The sequence below is a fragment of the Fulvia fulva genome, chromosome 5 (genome assembly GCF_020509005.1).
Source record: "Fulvia fulva chromosome 5, complete sequence".
NCBI classification, from domain to species: Eukaryota; Fungi; Ascomycota; class Dothideomycetes; order Mycosphaerellales; family Mycosphaerellaceae; genus Fulvia; species Fulvia fulva.
The window spans coordinates 760,222-779,744 of NC_063016.1; the positions used below are offsets into that span (position 1 = coordinate 760,222).

General features: G+C 52.4%; 9 protein-coding genes across 9 annotated transcripts; 5 read left to right on the plus strand and 4 right to left on the minus strand.

Moving 5' to 3' along the window:
* Positions 1–77: 77 nt before the first annotated feature.
* CLAFUR5_05555 (uncharacterized protein) lies at positions 78–269 on the minus strand (the record flags this gene model as incomplete). The annotated part of the gene is made up of 1 exon (XM_047904703.1): positions 78–269. One exon carries the CDS (start codon positions 267–269, stop codon positions 78–80), a length of 192 nt encoding a protein of 63 aa, XP_047762298.1.
* A 462-nt stretch (positions 270–731) lies between these two features.
* On the minus strand, positions 732–1,487 carry CLAFUR5_05556 (uncharacterized protein; the record flags this gene model as incomplete). Its single annotated transcript, XM_047904704.1, has 1 exon — positions 732–1,487. One exon carries the CDS (start codon positions 1,485–1,487, stop codon positions 732–734), a length of 756 nt encoding a protein of 251 aa, XP_047762297.1.
* A 1,124-nt stretch (positions 1,488–2,611) lies between these two features.
* CLAFUR5_05557 (uncharacterized protein) lies at positions 2,612–3,271 on the plus strand (the record flags this gene model as incomplete). Its single annotated transcript, XM_047904705.1, has 1 exon — positions 2,612–3,271. The coding sequence occupies one exon, from the start codon at positions 2,612–2,614 to the stop codon at positions 3,269–3,271; it is 660 nt and encodes a 219-aa protein (XP_047762296.1).
* A 13-nt stretch (positions 3,272–3,284) lies between these two features.
* CLAFUR5_05558 (uncharacterized protein) lies at positions 3,285–3,704 on the plus strand (the record flags this gene model as incomplete). The annotated part of the gene is made up of 1 exon (XM_047904706.1): positions 3,285–3,704. One exon carries the CDS (start codon positions 3,285–3,287, stop codon positions 3,702–3,704), a length of 420 nt encoding a protein of 139 aa, XP_047762301.1.
* A 745-nt stretch (positions 3,705–4,449) lies between these two features.
* CLAFUR5_05559 (uncharacterized protein) lies at positions 4,450–5,143 on the plus strand (the record flags this gene model as incomplete). Its single annotated transcript, XM_047904707.1, has 3 exons — positions 4,450–4,514; positions 4,565–4,700; positions 4,739–5,143. Coding segments are annotated over 3 exons (606 nt in total), but the record flags the coding sequence as incomplete, so codon positions are not given.
* A 638-nt stretch (positions 5,144–5,781) lies between these two features.
* Positions 5,782–7,221, minus strand: CLAFUR5_05560 (L-lysine 2,3-aminomutase; the record flags this gene model as incomplete). Its single annotated transcript, XM_047904708.1, has 3 exons — positions 5,782–6,114; positions 6,166–6,716; positions 6,774–7,221. The coding sequence occupies 3 exons, from the start codon at positions 7,219–7,221 to the stop codon at positions 5,782–5,784; spliced, it is 1,332 nt and encodes a 443-aa protein (XP_047761613.1).
* Positions 7,222–12,627: 5,406 nt separating this feature from the next.
* On the minus strand, positions 12,628–13,763 carry CLAFUR5_05561 (uncharacterized protein; the record flags this gene model as incomplete). Its single annotated transcript, XM_047904709.1, has 2 exons — positions 12,628–12,774; positions 12,828–13,763. The coding sequence occupies 2 exons, from the start codon at positions 13,761–13,763 to the stop codon at positions 12,628–12,630; spliced, it is 1,083 nt and encodes a 360-aa protein (XP_047761614.1).
* A 971-nt stretch (positions 13,764–14,734) lies between these two features.
* Positions 14,735–15,061, plus strand: CLAFUR5_05562 (uncharacterized protein; the record flags this gene model as incomplete). The annotated part of the gene is made up of 1 exon (XM_047904710.1): positions 14,735–15,061. One exon carries the CDS (start codon positions 14,735–14,737, stop codon positions 15,059–15,061), a length of 327 nt encoding a protein of 108 aa, XP_047761611.1.
* Positions 15,062–16,467: 1,406 nt separating this feature from the next.
* Positions 16,468–18,903, plus strand: CLAFUR5_05563 (uncharacterized protein; the record flags this gene model as incomplete). The annotated part of the gene is made up of 9 exons (XM_047904711.1): positions 16,468–16,496; positions 16,659–16,991; positions 17,046–17,176; positions 17,212–17,429; positions 17,476–17,556; positions 17,610–18,041; positions 18,092–18,198; positions 18,251–18,394; positions 18,441–18,903. 9 exons carry the CDS (start codon positions 16,468–16,470, stop codon positions 18,901–18,903), a joined length of 1,938 nt encoding a protein of 645 aa, XP_047761612.1.
* Between the last annotated feature and the right edge of the window lie 620 nt (positions 18,904–19,523).

Below are 19,523 nucleotides of genomic sequence, written 5' to 3' on the forward strand. Positions count from 1 at the left end.
GTTTGAGCGCTCGATGTGCAGGGACAGGCAACAGTGTACGCTTATACCATAGATCCGTCCAAGCACCCAGCTGACCGCTACCCAGCACCCTCCCTGGCTCCAACGACACCGAGATCGGCGTTGGCGCCACTGATCTCCTCCAAGCCTTCCACGACATCGGTAATCAGCTCACTCTCTTCTATAACTTTCGAAGACGAGATTCGTGGTAGTCCAGGCGAGTTCATCGCTAGAACTCTCGCGATCTCTGGGGTTGCACCGGGCTGTGCCATGGATGATTTGCTGCGAACTACTAGGCCTCGATTCCAACCATAATCTCATGGTGTACTCGTGCAACGGAGCTCTGACAGAGTTCTCGCCGGAGTAAGACAAGAAGATCAGGTGTGCTTATAAGATGCTGCAGGAAGGGGCGTATTAGACGTGGCCTGTGGGGTTGTGGTATGTCGCGGAGCGGAGGGTTACTACCGGCGAAGTAGTGTCGTAGACGAGATGTATCGATCAACGAAGCGGTACCCAGTGGGTAGCGCTTCGGTTCAAGATGTATCTCACGGACTCCAATATTCGACTGTTGACCAGGGTATTGGCGAAGCATTCGTCCTGTTTAGGTGGAAGCGACCGAGGAAGTAGCGTTCTGATACCTCAAGCCACTATGCGGCCCACGTGACGATGGCAGGCTCATATTACTGCTTCGACTCCAAGATGAACAGCTCTCATAGACCGTTGCCAGCCTGCTATTACCGCTTCGGCTTCCTAGCAATATGGCACCATAGATCATACCAGATGAGGGAACCGCCAGCCTCAATCTCATCGTCGACTTCTTTCCTTAATCTCTCAACTTCTTCGCTGCCCACGCTTTCAGCTGTTTCCAACTGCCTCAATGCTCCATGCGCAATATTCCTCGTCAATCCAACGTCAGGCGGAAGAGGATACATATCACTGTCTTCTTGTCCCAATCCAGTATCAGTGAGCGATGAAGAGATTCTGTAGGTTGTCCCGACTTGCTTCTCCTTGAGAAAGTCAGAGTACCGCTGCAATAAGTCTCGCAAAGCCTTGTCCTCGGCACCGGGCTTCACGCCTGCTATTCTTGCGGTTCGAGGATCCCAGTCCGTCCATTGGATCCAGCCTCCGGGACGGAGGAGGGAGGTCAGATTATGTATAGCAGTATTCCAATGGGTATTGCCGATAGAAAGGTGGGCAAGCCTCACGGCAACAACGTGGAATGTCCCTGCGGACTCGTGGAGGCCATCTGGCTTGATCACATCTCGGATTGAAATTCTGGTAACCTCTATCGGGCACTTCGGCCATCTGAAGTCATTGTCCGATGGGAACTGTAGTCCTTCGGAAACGTCTGCTATCCTTATGGGCCCTTCGCAGTCCTTGATGTGGTGCTCGATGACCGGGTGAATCAGGAAGCCGAGGCCGGATGTTATGTACTCGTGTTGCTCGGCTATTCGGGTTGCCTCTGCAACTCGAGCGTCAGCTGAAGACATGCTGCATTGCTCTCAATTGAAGCAGGGAGGTGTTGCGGTGATTCGGAAGGAGTGATTGCTGGGAGATGTGAACCCGGTTATCCGGGACAATTCCGGGCCAGCGAAGCCGAAGCTACCCGGCATTTTGAAGACGACCGGCAGGCGCAGCTTCGACCTCACCTCTACACACCTCCCAGCGCTGGAAGAGTTGGGTCATCCTCAGCCTCTGATCAGAGATACGAGTATCGGCAATTGCCTGTCTCAGTCACGCTCAAACGAGCGAAGCGAGACCACTCCGATGCTTCGCGAGGCTGTATTGTCGGTCCCTCCTTGCTGACCAGGCTTTCTTCCTGCGGGCCCTCAGATGGGGCGTTTATCCACTTTTCAGCTTGGCTTAACTCAGATGAAGAATAGCTACGGGCAACGACCGCTATCCCGACTGCCTCGATGCAATGGAGGCTCAGGGGATTCACGACAATTCTGTCATGGCTGCAGAATTGAACAATGGACTTCGCTACATGACATATCGCCTTTGAGATATCGTTCAAAGACTCATACTTCACGAAATTGAGCTCGCCTGCGCTGAAGTGGTTAGATGGAGTAGATCCGTTCAGCAGGGCACTTGTCGACTAGGTGATCGCCTCTCTTCTGCTCTCCTCTTTCTTGACCAAGGCGGTCCCCTGGCTTTCTGTGGTCTGGACTACTCCACCTGGAACATGCCAGTCGCCAACCGTGCGATCCTCAGTGGTGCTAATTGTATATGGCGCCTCGTTTAGCCACACAGTGACCCTTGTTAGGACAAGAAAGCTGGTGCGCTCGCCTCCAAACTTGCTGACTTTCGCTAATAGCGTTCAGCAATGCTACACCAAATGGTTAAAAGGGATTCTCAGCAGAGCCATGCATATGTTTCGGCTTCTTTCAATGCAGTGCAACGACTTAGTAATTACCTTCCAGAGATGCCAAGTATGCCACTTCGCTTGCCCCTGTGTGGTGGTGTGAGGATGACTGCTGCAAATACAAGCGAAGTCAAGCATGTCTCGCTGCAAGCCAGACTCGAAGTTCTGAGGTGATGTATATCAAGCCATCATGTTCTCTTGAGCATCGAACCTGGGAGCTCAGCCACAAGTAGGGTCATTGCTACAGTTATGCCTCGCCTTACCATCACTATCTTGGCCAGGAACGAACCTCTACGTCGATATTATGTAGAGCACATCTGGAAACTTGCTGGCTTCATCGGAGGGCCGATCGCTACATACATCACTGACGATAAGGGTGAATTCGAATTCGACTCTTCCACCCACGAAGCAGACATTCGCATGCTCGGACAAAAGTCTGTGACGCGTATTGTCGAGGGCGGAGGAGCGTTGTTCACTGCCGACTTGTGGGTCGACAGGCGAGTGGAAGCTGGGACTACAATTCGCCTGGATAATCGACAGGAGAAAGTCAAACACTTTGAGATCTTGAATAAGACCATCGAGCTCTACGATGCAGTCCATCGCAACTTTGCGCCATTCTCGGCCTTGAGTGATACAGCATTCCCGTTGGGTAAGAAGGCGACCCTACAGAAGACGAAAGATCAAGTTACGCGTATCGAGACAGTGTACCCCGATAACCTGGGACAGGAGCTTGCCTTCGTAGAGCCAAAGTCGGTCAGAACTGGCTATCCTCTCATTCATCTCAAAGGGCCTGGTCAAGGTGCTGAAGATGGAAGCAAGCCACTCTCTCGCGAGCTCGCCCACGCACTTCATTCTGCTCAGCTGGACGACGATGCACGTGATAAGGTCGAGGTTGACTATAAGAAATGACTTTCTCGGCGACATGTTCGGTGGTGGCCGTGGTCATCACGGCTTCAACATCCAAACAACTCCCATGGTCGCTTACATCGAAGCCTTCGGCCTCTTTGCAGAGCGCTTCGCCCTGTTTATCACACGGTCTGAGCGTCACGGAGCAGAGTTGCACAAAGCTTTCGTCGATGCTGATTCGCGGCGGTCGGGAACATCACGGGTTGTGGAAAGGATCGATCCAATAGCGCCGGCCTTTGGCAGAGGCGATGTCGAAGGTGCGGTGTATGGCGCTGTCTTTGTTCATTTCGCTTCCCTCGTCACCTTGGCAACTGCTGTTGAAGCGGACTATCGCAGCGATGCTCTGAACTTTTCTCAGTATCGTGCTTGGATTCTTTCGAACAAACCTGCCCATATATCTGCTATCAACCAGGTCAAAGAAATATGGGGTATGTAGTGACCATATCCTCGATTGAGAGAAGCTCCTATAGAGACATCTTCCAACGACAGTCACATGGATCGTTTCTCAATGTCAGCGAAGTCTGAAACGAGGAATTCCCACATGGGTGCTCGACCAATCTCCGAGGGTTTAGATGTGGTAGTACTATGTAGTAAGACTAAGATCAACAGTCACAGAGCCGGACGAGCAGCGGCTCGGGACTTTCCGGACATCACCTTAGCTCCAATTCACTGGCGCCTGTCTGCTCCTTGCCCTGTAAAGGTAAGCGGTGCATCGATTCGTCTGGTTGATCTCTGGAAGAGTGTGGCTCAAGCTGGAAGGCGGCCTTATGCACGAATCGATTGGGTCCGGTTTGCTTGTCGTCTTCCACAGCAAACACAATGCCACAGCGGTGGAAACAGCGCTGCAATTGTGGTGGTGTCAAGACATGTATATAGAACACAGTGACATGGTACATGTAGCGATATGTATCAAAGCAATTGTATAGCCGGGTCAGAGAGTATTCCCATATTCGAAATGCGGGACTTGCCTCGCTGTTGCGTGGGTGCTTGGCATTCATGTGACAACTCTAGGTTCTTGGGCGAGTCGCAATTGCTCGCTCTGTAATCGAGTCCGTGCACTCATTCATTGACCTTGAAGTGCGCCTTCGAGAACCTACCTGTTTTATGAAGAACATATCTTACGTTGGATCTCCCTTCACATCCTTCACACTCGCGAGGTCTTTTTCCCTACATCTTCAACTATGTCTCCTCGCCGTACAGAGTACTCACTCATTCCAGGACATGACTACAAGCAGGGGGCGAAGGAGTAGGCCGGCACGCCAATTATACGCGATCGCATCTGACAGCTTTGACTAGGCTACACGATTCGGCTTTATTCAGCGATCTCACCATTACCTGCAAGGGTACGGTGTTCAAGGTTCATAAGATGGTGCTCTACGTTCAGTCTAGCTTTTTCATACCCTACTCGGTGGCAAGTTCAAGGTATGCGCCGGTCCCTTACCAAGCCATGATACCGCTGACACATGACAGGAGAGCAACGAGTCCTCCATCGACCTCGATGAGGACCCTATCGTCTTCGAAGCCATGCTTTACTACCTCTACAACTTCTCTTGCTCCTGGAGTGGAGAGATGACTGCTCCAGTTCAGGCTGTCTCCCTCTATCAGCTAGGCGACAAGTACGACATCCCTCCTCTTCGTGCCACTGCCGCACGCCGTCTCAGCAAGAGTCTCCAGCCACTCTCCGATGTCGAGGCGTTCGTTGACGTAGTCTACGCTATCGACAAGAATACAAATCCGAAGGACTCGACGCTTCTGGACATCGTCATGCCGATGATGAAGGAGGACTTGCTCGAGTTGGTCAAGGTGAAAGCGTTTTCGGCCATGCTCAGCGCGCTCCCAGACGTCAACATCCGTCTCTTGACTGACCTCCACCAAGTTAAGCACGAGAAGTTGGACTCGAAGAGCTTCAAGAGTCATTCCTACAGGTGAGCTGGGAGATGGAAGTTTCGTGTTGGGAGATGGAAGCTTCGTCTTGGGAGACGCTAAAGGGGCGACTGCTACTCCAGGAACGACAAGCAGATCTACTCAGACAATTCGGGCGGTCGCGCGGTTTGCGTAAGGTGTTCAGAAGTGGCGAGAACATGGCCTTAAAAGCCACATCTGCTGGCTGCCTGCAGATTTTGGTACATGGACGACAATGCGCACCATTTTGACAGAGTGCTCGGCTTCCTTGTAGCATGTACAGTAGTTGCGAGAATCCGGCCCAATATTTGTCACGATCAGTCACGACATTGGCACAATGTGTCCTCGTGAGTAAGCTCAATATGAGCTCTCGGAAGAAGCTTTGGTCGTCTGTACGAGAGATCGTGGGTCTCTTCATAGCTGGGATGGCAAGATCGTGGCATAGCGACTACTTACATAGTAGCAGCGTTCGAGCGTGCGTATCACTTCGATAATATGTGCTCTGTCTACCTACTCGAATGACACTAAGCCGGCCAAAAGTGCTGTTGCTACCAAAAAGCGGCGGCTGCCTCTTCTGCGGAAAGCACTCGCACTGTTCCATACCGAGTACCTCACGCTCCCACTCTCACCCCTTGAACCCCAACCCCAAATCTCTCCCCAATCACTACCCTCTTTTCCTCTGTCAAGCTCCACAACGGATCCCAATACTCAGCAGATCCTCCATGTGCCTCCGGCAATCTAAACTTCGAAAGGCCAAGCCCCTCATCCGCATAATGCGCAAACAACGTCGGTCGTTTCCCGCTCGCAGGGACATCATACACAAATCTCGGCATCAAAAAACCTGCATTCTGGTTCCGAATCTCGCTCTCGATGTGATGGCTCTCTCGAATCGGAGTGCGGAGGTCTTCGGCACCGGGGATCATGTCGGATTGGTAGACGTAGTACTGGAAATGGGGAGTTAGGATTCATTGGGAGAGGGCATCGGTGTGACATACTGGCTCGATGTGCATATCCGACAGAGCGTGGATCAGGTTCATCATGGCAGGGACAGTGTTATTAACACCGTTCAGCAGGACAGACTGGTTGCGTACCGTCACGCCTTCTTCGTAGAGTCGCTTCGCGCCTCTTCTAGTAACCCAGGTAATCTCCTGTGTGCTGTTAATGTGTGTATGCACACAGACATGCTTACTCATCTTCCTGGCCTCTTGCGCGAGGTCAATGATGACTTTCGTCCAAGCATCGTCTGGATCGACGAGTCTGGAAGGAGAAACGCCAACGCCCTTGGTTGCGAATCGCAAGATTCTGATATGGGGGATCTTGAGGAGTTCCTTTCCGAGCCATTCGACTTGTTCGGGCTCGAGGAGGTAGGTATCGCCACCGGAGAGGACGATGTCTCGAAGGTGAGGCGTGTTGGCAATGTACTCCAGGCGCGGCTTCCAGCGTTTCAACAGTGGTAGGAAGCGTAGCTTCTTGACTGTCTCAGTCTCGGTTCCGACGGTGTACGATCTGAAGCAGAATCGACAGTAGACTGGGCAGACGGAGGTTGCTTTGAGAAAGTCTCGTCAGCGTTTCGCGTTGTGCTTCATCTTCGGGATGTATGTACTCATAAACAAAGCTTTCGTGGGATACCGATGGATTAAACCCTCCACAGGCGAGCTGTTGACTTCGGCCACAGGATCAAGGGAGGCGGCTGGGTGGGTGACATTGATCGTAGATTTCATAGGAATGAATTGTCGTCGAACAGGGTCGTTCAGAGGATCTTGCCAATTGATGGTACTGAGGATATGCGGCGACAGTCGAACGGGCATCGGAGCAATCTTGATGCCTTCCTCCACCTTGGCAAGCAGATCCTCAGGTGTATGGATGTCTGGGTACTCATCGATGCCAGAGGTTGGGCGCTGAGGCGGGATGTCAGAGGGCAGAATCTGGCTCATGAAATCCAAGAGGGCGCCTGGTTTGTTGATTGTATTTCTCGTCTGTATTATATTTTGGCCTGGAAGGTTAGTAGGAGAAAAAACGCTCATCGATCTCTGCGCCAAAACAAGACACATTCGAAAGCTCTCATCCAGGCCATTCCAACGATATACAAAGCAGGCCACTGCCCCTAGGACTGAGGGAGTTCTACCTCATTCAATCTGGACAGCTTGAAGCTCTCTTCACCCTGTTTCTTCAGCTCCAAACGCCGCGGAGGTGCCTAGCTACATTAGGCAACTCCTAGGCAATGGCAGCCCAGGCTACGGCACTAACGGCGCCTACGGCCCTACAGGCGAAGCCCCCCCAAGACAACTGGCAGCAACTTATAGAGGACGCAAAAAGTATGGAAACTAACGATCAGCTCCCTTACCGGTCTCTATAGGTAATGATCACTTAGCTACGTACGGCGCTTGTACTGTCGTATTACCGAGGGCAACAAGAAATAAGGACGACGTCCTAGGCGATTAGCAAGGCCACCCGGAATCAACACCCCTATAGCTAGGCATCGGTCGCGGCATCGATACCAGGCCCCCGCCTAACGCACGATGCAGTTACGATCCGCATTGTAGCAAAGGAAGACTAGGCCGAAGTTGCGAAGCTATCGAACAAGGAGCTCGCCTAACGAATCAACCAACTAGGGGTGGTCGTAGTGAACCAACAGTCTAACGGCACTCTATAGATCTATACTAGCTCTGCTACTGCTAGGAGGCACCTAGAGGCACAGCTATAGTGGGCATCTAAGGTTGCGGCATTAGCGAAGGTCTTAACGAAACAATTCACGATCCTAGTCTACGATATGCCTAAGGAGTTTGACCTAACTAACCAGGGTCACCTACGCGCTCTCTAAGAGGACAACCCGGTCACTCTTAACTCTCTAATCCAGAAGGCGACTTGGCTCTATAGGAAATGGCTAGAAGGCAAGAAGGCCTCGGCGCTAATAGTATGGCTACAAGACGCGAAAGCGGCGGATCTAGCGATAGAACAAGGCCTGGTCTGGCAATACAGCCTCAAGACAGTAGAAAAGCACTCCTCATCCTTTCGTGTCCTCTAATGCTTCAAATGCTAACAGTATAGACACCAAACCTACACGTGTACAAACAAGTAGGCCTGCTCGAACTGTGTAGGAGACTATATGTCTAGGGACTATACATCGACTACGAGACGGTACGCGAACTGTCCGGGGCACCACCTATCGTATAGTGCGGAATGCCTATAGCGGAAACTAGCGAAAAACAAGGCAATCACAAATAGAACCGTCGCCCTAAGATTCTACGGCGACCGTAAGGCTAGCCTACACCGGAACTAACTAGCGGCGGTCGGGCACAAGCGCCCTAGGGCCGAGAACGATGTAAAGGATGCGCAACCTAGGGCGTACGGGAGGCCACGTGCTCTGCTAGCTACGGCGAGGGAATCTAACTAGGCCCGGCTCCCCTTTAGTATATAGCCGATAGGCGTAGACCAGGACGTACAGGGCAGTAGGACATAGGACGATATAGAGGAAATGATTGTCGATGCCGATAACTAGCCTCGACACGCTTAGCATCATCTAGTATAACGTTAACTATAGCAAGGATATAGTCTAGAACCATTTCCTACACGAGGCGGACCCGCGCGTCTACCACGTCCTTACAATCCAGGAGCTATAGATTAACCCGCACTATAAGAGACTAACGACCTGCAAGTCACTAGGCTATACGACATGCCTACGAGGCGACGGTAGACCCCGCACGTGCTTCTATATCAGCAAGGACATACTAGAATCCGACTAGGAGGTAGTATACTACGCAGACGAAGAAGGCGGGGGCGATATTACCTCCCTCCACGTGGGTAGCACCTAGATACACAACCTATATATACAACCGCTAGCCTCGAGGTCTAGCCGCGACCTAGGGGTCTACAGACACCTAGACAGTGCGCTTAAGAGACAAGGGTGCCATATCGTAGTAGGAGACTTCAATATACACCACCCTTCCTAGGAAAGCCTTATGCAGCCGCACCCTATAGCCGACGAAGTACTCGACTTAATAGCGAGCAACGTAATTGCCCTCAATACCCCGAAGGACCTAGGCACCTAGAAGAGAGGGGGACTCCAAGGCACGATCGACCTCTCCTAGATCTTAGATAGCTACTACTACACGGTAACCTACTATAGGATCGAACATGAACTCGAGGCGTCGTTAGACCATATGCTAGTCAGGACCTCTATTACGACACAGATATAACGTATACTAGCGAGAACCCCTAAGCTAAACTAGGGAAAGGCCTACTAGGCCAACATCTAGGCGTACCTCGATAACTCTAAGAGGCTAGTCCAGATCGCGTAGCAGCAATACAACAGTAAAGACGAGATAGACGAAGCAGTCTAGGGGTTGACAGACGAAATAAGAAAAGCGACCTCACTTTACGTTCCGCTTGCCTAACTAACGACATAGTCCAAACTATACTAGACGCCGGAGTGCACTACGGTAGTAAGAGAAGCAAGGAGAGCCCGCCGGGTATAGACGAGCAGCTATAGCGAGGAGGCCTAGAACGTATATAGGGAGGTATACTAACAGAAGAAAGCTATAATACGAAGGGAGAAAGCAGTCGGCTAGAGGGCTATAGTAGAAGAAATCGCCGGCAAGCTAGAGAGGATGTGGAAGCTAGCGAAATGGGCCCGACAGGACCCTACACAGGGCCCCTCCTTCTCTATCCTAGCGCTACAATCGCCTAGTGGCCCGGTTAGCGACCCCGAGGCCAAGGCGCGTCTACTAGCTAGCAAGTTCTTCCCGCCCCTAGTCGAGGCTGATCTAAGCGACATAAACAGCTCTACTCCCCTAGCCCCTAGCATCGCGGTCCAATAGGAGGTGTCCGAGGGAGAAGTTGCCGCTGTGCTAAGGAAGTTGCCGGCGAAGAAAGCCCCGGGGCCGGATAGGATCCCAAACGAGCTACTAAAGAAGTGTAGAGATCAACTAGCCCTAGCAGTTGTAGCGATCTTTAACGCCTGCCTATAGACCGGGTACTACCCGATAGCTTTTAAACAATCGACGACAGTGGTCCTACGTAAGCCGTAGAAGGAAGACTATACGTAGGTGAAGTCGTACCGCCCAGTTGCGCTCCTTAACACTCTTGGGAAGGCGCTTGAGAAGCTAGTTGTAACGAGACTCTCCGAGGCGGCAGAGGAACACTCCCTACTCCCGGACACCTAGATAGGTACGCGCCTATAGCGATCGACGCTATCCGCGATAGAACTTATCACCTCTTAGGTAAAGGCCATCTGGTATAAGAATAGGGACAAGGTGGCTTCCTTACTTAGCCTAGACATATCGGGAGCCTTCGACTACGTGTCATACCCGCGGCTACTCTATATCCTAAGGTCGAAGGGACTCCCTGAGTGGCTTGTCAACTTCGTACGGTCCTACCTCCAAAACCGTAGTACGTCGATCCTGGTCGGCTAGTATAGAAGCCTATTTTAAGTAGTCCACACTAGAATCCCGTAAGGCTCAACGCTAGCACCTATTCTGTTCCTCTTCTTTATAGCGACGCTGCTCCTAGCCCTAGAATCCCAGAACACCGCTGCGAGCGGCTTCGTAGACGACACAAACATCCTAGCGTGGTCTTCCTCGACTAAGGAGAACTGTAGGCTACTAGAAGAGAAGCACAAGATCTGCGAGGACTAGGCTAGGAGGCACGGGGCTCGGTTTGCCCTAGAAAAGTACAATCTGATACACTTTACGCGCCGGCCACGGTTCTATAATATGCAAGCTTCTATCTAGATATAGGGGCACACGACTAACCCGGCAAATCAGCTCAGGATCCTCGGACTATAGGTGGACCCGGCGCTACGGTAGAGGAAGCACGTACAGGCAATATTACGGAAAGCTGAACAGAATATGGCATCATGCCAGAGGCTCACTACGTCTATATAGGGGGCGGACTTCCGGCAGTCACGACTTCTATATACGGCTATTGTACGGCCAGTCCTTACCTATAGCAGCCAAGTGTAGTCCTTAGGCGAGAGGGCCTGCCTATCGAAGGGACTCGTCGCGCCGCTAGCGAAGATCCAAAACCAATGCCTAAGGAAGGTCACCGGGGCATATAAGTCGACACTAACGAGGATGCTTGAGCACGAGACCGCTATACCGCCGATCGACCTATACATCTAGGGACTACGGACCTCCTACTTAGGCAAGTCGGCACAGTACCTAGTATAGAAGGTCATCGCTAGTGCAGTCGCAAGGGCCCGCGAATCAGTACTAGCGTATAGGGGCATTCGACCCGGAAACGAGCCGAACTACCGGGCAAGGGACGAACAGCTAGCAACACAATAGGAAGGTGAGAAATCGTTTGTAGAGCAACTATGGAAAGAGAGGTGGAACAACTAGGTTGTAGGGCATAGTGGACGCCCTTAGCTAGCGGGACAACCTAAGGAATGGTCAGCTACAAAATCCGCGGTCAAGCACCCCCCGAAGCTCATCCACTACCGCCTTACGAGGGTACAGAGTAGCATAGCAACCCAACTGCGAAGCGAACACATCGGCCTCTAGGGGTACCTATCATGGAGGAAGGTTCCAGGATACACGAATACTAGCTGCCCCTACGGCTATCGCTCCCAGAACGTACGGCACGCACTCCTCGTCTGTCCGAGGTGGTCGCTAGGAAGGGGGGAGTGGATGGCAAAGGCGAGGAACCGGACGATTGGGGCACTTCTTAACAACGCTGAGGACCTACGGCGCATTACGAACTGGATACTAGAGAAGGGCTGGCTAGAACAGTACCGCCTAGTAGGAGCAGTGCAGGAAGAGAGGACACGACGCAGCGCGACGAGACCGGCTGGGAGCGGGGGCTAACGGGGTAGTGACATGGACTACGTACGTTCAGAGGGAAAGCTAAACTAGACAAGGAGTAGTCGGGGGCGGGAAGGGTTTTCACCTATTCGGGTTTCCCTTTGTACATAACAATAGATATATACCTGCATAGGCCGGATAGGGTCCTAGAACAGGGGAATGACAAATCTATCTATCTATTTCTCGTCTGTTGATATGAGGTCAAAATATGTTCCGAACCACAAAATTCGCTCGACTGACCTGCCAGCGATGGCTCAAAAACTTCTCTGTCGACAGATCCTTCCATCGAGGTATATGCGTCCAGTATTGCTCGCCGTCGACGTTCGCTGCATTCTCCGTTGGCGGGAGGTCCTGCACTTGAGCGAAGCCTCTCGTGTGGCCATAGGTCACGCCAGCTTGTCGCGCTCTTCGGCAAAGTTGCAAGGACCTGCGCGTTGTAAAAAGCGCCATTCTGTCTAATGGTGAGACCTGTCGCTGGAGTCAGCAGTCATGAGAATTGGGAAGGAACATCAGTGGCTCGGCAGGTGCCCATGTTTAGAGCTCGGCGCCTGCAAACCACTAACTGCAGGTGGATATCGTGGAACTTCCGTTTTGAGAAGATCGTGAAGCTTTCTTGCATGCGTTAAGTTTCGAGCTTCATACCGTGCATACATGATTTTACGCAATCGATTGCACCTGTGCTACGGTTCGTTTTCTTGCACTCTCCACGATCGTTTCGATTAATTCATGGTGCTTCATTCCCACATGCTCGGCAGTTTCGGGAAGCTGGGAGTAATTAGGCGTCAGTCCTGCCAAAGCGTTGATCTATATTTTCGTCAGTGCCATGTTGGCGGATGAAGTCGCTCGTGCTGACAAACCTCAATGATGTATGGCTTTGCATCAGCTCCCGAGCCTTTGCATCGTACATCTACGCGACCTGCATCCCGACACCCAATCAGCTTCCAAGCTTGCAGGGCCACGCTCTCGACTTGCGCAACCAAGGGATCGTCTGTACTTCTAACCAGGGGCTGCGTATAGCCCTGACCGTTTACAGTCTCATTCTTCAAGTGGCAGCTCCAGAAGCCGATGCTAGAGGCATGCCAGACCGCCTCCATCGTACCCAGCACCTGGGCATTGGCTTGACCTCCCAGCAAAGAGACAGTGAACTCTCGCCCACCAAGCCATTCTTCCACAAGTATGTCCGTTTTTGGCGACATCGACCTGAGCCTTTTGACGGAAGCATTGGCCTCCTCAGGCGTACTGACTCTCGAGAAGTCATACACACCCTTCGAAGAGCCTTCTGAATTAGGCTTGAGAAACAGGACCGGGAATGTTTGATGGTCTCGAAATCCTCGAAGTTTCGACAGCCATTCCGATGCCGACCAGCCTGGAAAGTGCTCGTTCGCCGGTATCACCGTGAAAGCTGCTGTGGGTAGATCATGCTGCTGTAGAACTGTCTTGGTGAGGGCTTTGTCGTGTATGATACCAAGCACGCGAGCATCTGAGAAAGTGCATGGTATCTGGTATGCTTCGAGCAGTGTCGGTACTTGGGCTTCTCGAGCACTCCCGTGCATGCCTTCGCACATATTGAAGACCAGATCCCAGTTTTTGTGCTCATTTTTGGACAAAGCAGCCACCAGGAGTGTCAGGTTACCGACACGGACGGTCTTGTGCCCGCAGTTTTGCAAAGCGCTCTCAATGGCGGAGATGCCTTCTTCGGTGTCGAGCTCTGCGAGGTCCTCTTTCGTGAACGCATGACAATCGTAGTCTGACTTCAGGTCGTAAGTCAACGCTATGGTCAGTGGAATGCTCATGGTGTTGGCTCGCTGGCTGGCAATGTGACGGCGCAGTTGTTGTCAGCTAAATGTGAATCACTGTCTGAAGCTTGCTTGTGATTGAAGCGACTACGACAAAGCAACCACAAGCGCAGATGCTCTGCAGCGATCTCACCATGTGTCCCTGCATTAGTGGCGGTACAGTTCGAAGGTAAAACCTCTAAGCCGTAAGGTGTACTGACCGTATCTGGATAAGTCCAAATGGCGGTGCGTCGAATACCTCTTGCCACGTTGCCCCGATAAGCTCGATAAACCGCTGGAGTGTACAGCGTCTGCCAGCGTGAGAACGCTATGTTCAACCCCAATGTTTGGACTAAGACCAAGGTACAGGCGAGTCACTGGTGCTATGCAAGCGTGATCCAGCGAGGCGATACTACCTGCCGCTTCAGGGCGCTGTACAGGTATATGTCATCAGCGAAAACATTTCTCTGAGTGCAGACCAAAGCCTGATCTTGCCACGTAGTTGTCACCGCAAGGTACGATACACGATGCATCTCTTTTTGGCGTCGGGAGGGTGGGGTCGGCGTGCAGCATGGTGTGGCTGATCTGGGCGTTCGCTTGGTTGAGATGGGCATGCTCACACATGCAGCAGCTAGTCCATTCACTGCGGCTGCTGAAAAGGCTCTGATGGTGTCGAGGTCTCACTGCGAGAGAGGCATTACGGAGCAATATCTGCAGCTGTCTCGTAAGATCAGACCACTCGGCGCTAGACCGCTGCTGGCCTGAGCCGCCTGACGCATCCGCACGAATACAATGTCACCACGTCAGCAACAACACATTGCAATGCTCTCCACGACGCGGCAACAGCCCAAAGCTCAACCGCCTCACTATCCACATGCTCTGCTCACTGTTCTGAGGACCCCTGCGAATCCCTCGTGGAGCCAGTGCTTCTGCCAGGCCTGACATGACCCTCCGAAACCCATGATGGAGCATTGTGTCGACTATTTACGATGCAAGTCCCGACGTGGTCTTCAGTCTGCGAGCTCGAGCTCTCCCGCTTCAACGATCGCGACAGAGATCTACTCACGCCTCTGAAGCAGCAGACACCCAGGCTGACACGACTGTCATTCCACGAGCTCACGCATACCAACGACGAACGATGGGATAATATCTTGTCGGTCATGGAAGCGCGACTAAGGCTTGAGAACGTGAAGCTCAGCGGGTCGCGCTGTGACGATGTTCCCGAGCGCATGAATCAACTCATTTTTAGCGTGATGTCTCCCAGCAGAGAAGAGGATGACGATACAGGCCAAGAACGCCCAGACGGTGCCGAGTAATCTGTAATAACGCAATAAGTCAGCTTCGAAGGCGTCGGTCGCGTGAGCAACGGCCTGCGAATGCTGAGGCTGCATGGGGTTCATTAAGCTTGACTCCGACCGCCGTAATATATTGACGACCGTGTTTAGACAGCAGAATCCAGCCGGCCAGTTGATCAGTCAAGGGCGACAGGCGCACAGCTTTGCTCCCGTATATGAGTAGGTTCCATGCAATGAATCAGTCTGCCCGCGGTCATGGACACCTAGGCTCAACAAAAGACATCATGAGGCGATGGCCTTCGTCGCAGGGAAGCAATGCCCTGCTTAAGCTCTCACGACCTCGTCCATTCGGGCCAGTAGAACTATTAATCTCGAACTCTGATTGAAACCTACGAATCTTATCATGACTTGGCCAGATACAATGTCCACAAGAGGTGGCGGGATGTCTGCGGCGATGGCAACGAGCAATGCGATGATATTTCGTAGTAGCCAGCTCGTTCGATCGGTACGCCGGGATGCTCGTTGCCAGAGACATTAGTGTCGTGCTTTGCAGTGAAGAGGAACTTGATCCTTACAAGTCAGTCGGAGAAGCCGTTAGCCGCTTCCTTGCTCGTCTTGATGGGACCTTCTCTCGATTTTGATTAGCATGTTTACACGTAAACTGTTGAGTTTGGAGACATGTCAGCCATAGTTTTGGGTTACATAGCCTTTGAGGCAAACAACGATGCGACGGAATGACCGAATGGGAGAAAGCGAAGCGAGACATGCCATTTACCGATCGACTTCACAACGGGGTCAGATTCTTCAACAAGTCTTTAACACAGGCCAAGCAGGCTGTAGCCTGTAGGATACCAGAGCGAACGGGTGGTATGTGCTCTGGTTGTGAGGGCTGAATCCAAGACTGTAGCAGCCGGCCGCAAAGAACAGCTGAAGCGGATTTGATTCGACAGCCAAAACTCCGATGCTCCACCATTAATGGACTTTGGAGGGTTCAGAACTCCGTAGAGACAGCATAAATGCCCTGGCTTCGCTGCGCGCGGGGCCCGAGTTTGTGTTCTCTCACTACTCGCCGACTGCCAAGTACGACAATGGCTGACCACAGCTCGCGCATCGATGGTTCGAATCGTCTCAAGTCTGCAGTCGCATCACAGAAAGCGGTGCGTGTTATCTTCAATGTCGACATTGCGTTCAGAAGGTCAACGAGCGCCTGTGCAGCCTCGTCACGCAGTCTACTGCCGTGAAGGGGGTGCACATTCTCGATCTTTGTCTGTTGCTTTTGATCGACCGGGGGCCGCGCGCCATGCAGACGGCAGGAGCAGTCGCAGCTTCGTGCAGGCCCACCATACCATCCCATCTGCTGCCACTGACCCTGAAATCTAGTGCGAGGAGTGCCGAGCTCGCAAAATACGCTGCGACCGAAAGAGACCATGCTCGCACTGCAAGTCGGCGAACTTAGGTATGTTTGGAATGTCAATCCTGGGCCAAAGAAGGCTCCTAACACTTCTGCAGTATGTCGCGACAACGTGCAGCCAGCTGAACCACGGGCCAGAGTGACGATATCGAAACAATAGTCAGTGACCAGGTTCTGTGTGATCCGCGTGGAGGCTGACGGATCCAGTGAGAACAAGATTGACCGCATCGAAAAGTCCTTACAGAACATTGAGCACCTACTGAGAAATCGCCCCGAGGACACATCGCCTTTCCAGACGCCGTCCTCGACAGAGTCACACAGTGGCGGCAGAGACGTAAGAGGTGACTACCTCTCGGTCGAACAACTCGAAGACAGTTCAGGAGCGACGACGCCATTCGCTGGTTTCACTGGTCACCAGAGAGACTCCCTGGCAGCAAAGGATGTTCTTGAGCAGACAGTCGAGAGCAACCTCGTGGTAAGACAGGATCAGCAGTTCAGCGAAGCTCTGTCGTCGTTGTGGGCAATACTTGGAAGGCTGAGGTAGATACGTTCTCGCTGAACAAGGTGGTGTGATGGTATAGCTCACGATCGCAGGGACGATGTTGCTGGTCCTTCCGTACCACCATCCGAAGGTCGAGGCGCAGCAAAGCAAGCAGCTGAGGCATCGCTGCCCAGCTGGGAGGGTGTAGAGGAGATTCTTCACAAGACAGAAGGCAAGCCTATGAGTATGCTCAGCCATGTCACAGCTGACGATGGACAGTGTGCGTACCTTCAATGTTTCTCCTGTGCTTGCCATGCGTCAAGCTACCTACTTTTGTACGAAAGGCTAGAGCGCTGTACACTAGTGGCCACGTCGCAGCGCCTTGCGACCAATTGCTAGTATTTTCGGGACTTTACTGCTTGTGCGAAGAGTTCAGTGCGACAGCAGAAGAGCAGGCTTCCGCAGAAAAGTATGATCGCATGGCGCGTGATCTTAAGGTACCATAAGCTTCCAAGTCCGACTGCATGGGCTGACGCTCGTTAGTACTGGGTTCTTCGCGCGGTATCTAGCTTCGCCCTCCTGGCGCTGCCCACAAGGGATAACATCGAAGCATTGGTAGCTGGGGTGAGCTATTGTCAGTGAGCCCATATCCATCCCTCTCATGCTGATTGATCAAGGCATCTGTGATGGTCGACATGTGCAAACCAAGCCTGTCATGGACACTATCTGCGACGGCAAGCAGACTATGCCAAATTGCTGGCTGGAACCGACTGTCAGCCCTGGCACACGACTCGAAGATCGAGCGGAATGAGAAAGTGGCTCTGTTCTGGTGTGCGTATGGCCTGGACAGGAACGCTTCACTCCGACTCGGGCGTGCCCCTTGCATCCAAGACTTCGATATCGACGTGCCGAGACCACAGCCATTAGATCAGTTCGACGAAGCCTCCTTGTTTCTGCTCAACTTCTGGATCGACGTCGCGAAGGTCCAAGGTCAAGTCTGTTCCAGCTTGTTCAGTCCAGGCGCCTTGAGACAGCCTCAAGATACGCGGACTCGTTTGGCCGAGACGTTGGCCATTGAGCTCAACAAGATCTGGACGGCTAGGGAGGAGGTCAGTCTTAAGCGCCGCAATGTGTCGCATCACTGTACTGACCATCGCAGAACAACCATGTCTCAGCGCCGTTGTTCACCACCCAAAATCAAGCTTCATTGTTTTGCAATGCTGATATTTGCCTAGCGGGCGACCGAGTGATGTACTACAGCACGCTGTAAGTGAGGTTGTAGATGTATGCTGCATCGACTCAAACTGACATGCCCTAGAACCACCATACTGCACGCTGTTCCTCCAACAGATGGATCTGCGTCGCCAGCACTCGAAGCTGCACGAGCATGTCTGCAAGCATGTCATTCCCTAGCGAGAGGGCAGGTGTCCAACATATACTCTTGGACAGCGTACTGTCATTGGTACGTGGATCGGTTCAAGCGGTTAATCAGTGTTGACCATTGACAGGATAATCTTGCACACCCCTCTTACGCCCTTTACCGTCGTCTTCTGCCACATCATTGCGAATCACAACAGTTCTCAACAGGATCTCAAGCTCCTGGACGACTTCCTGGACAGCCTAAGGCCTGCAGCAGGCTTGTCTGAGGGTGTCGAGAAGTTCTTGAGTCTATGTTCGGTGTTCGTCAAAGTGGCGAAGGCTTACGTCCGCGCGAAAGCTCAGGAAGAGATTTCTTACTCACAGAGTGCGGACATGCAATTCAGCCAACCACAGCCTATGCAGCCTGTCCTGGGCCAGTTCGATGGATATCTGTCAGCGTTGGGGTTTGCTCCTCATAACACCGCCGATCAGATCGATCTCGACTGGTATAACGGCAATGTCAATTTGCTCAATATGATGGAGCAGGATATCAACGACCCCAATGATCCGATGTGGGATTACAACTATATGCCAGGCCCGCAGCAGTCGTGATGATATATATCCTGTTCGGTGTATAATAGCAGAATGTAGTCATAGTTCTTCGTCCATCTTAGCAGCCGATGGCAACCTTGGTCTTGCAGGTGCTCGATGGTTTGATGCCGGGGTTTGTAGTGCTCGCCAGTAAGTCCAGCTCAGCATATCGTGAGGGAGGCCTGGGCGTGAGGTGATACCCGCGAGATGCTGTGGTGACGCGTTGCCCATTCACGCCCAACACGACGTACTACGCGAGGCATCCACACCAGTGTCTCCAAGCAGAGATGTGCATGTGCATGTTCATGTTCATGTTCATACCACACGAAGCGCTCGAAAGTGCACCGGTCTTCGCTGTCGAACATTGAGAGTCCGTGTCAGGGATGGTGGATTCCCGGGGCAAGGATGATGCACGGCATGCCAATTTTGGATCCCGATCGGAAGCTTTTGACAAGCATCCCGATCGTCGTCCACAACGCGCCTTCTTCTCTTCACCTCTGCTCTTCCACATCATCTTATTCATCATGCCAGCGCATCTGGCACAGTCCTCGTGGACATGCGCGACGCCTGCTCACATCGAATAACTGGTCCGGAGCAGATGGCATTTGTGAGAGTCGTCTCTTGGCCTTGCGCGACACACG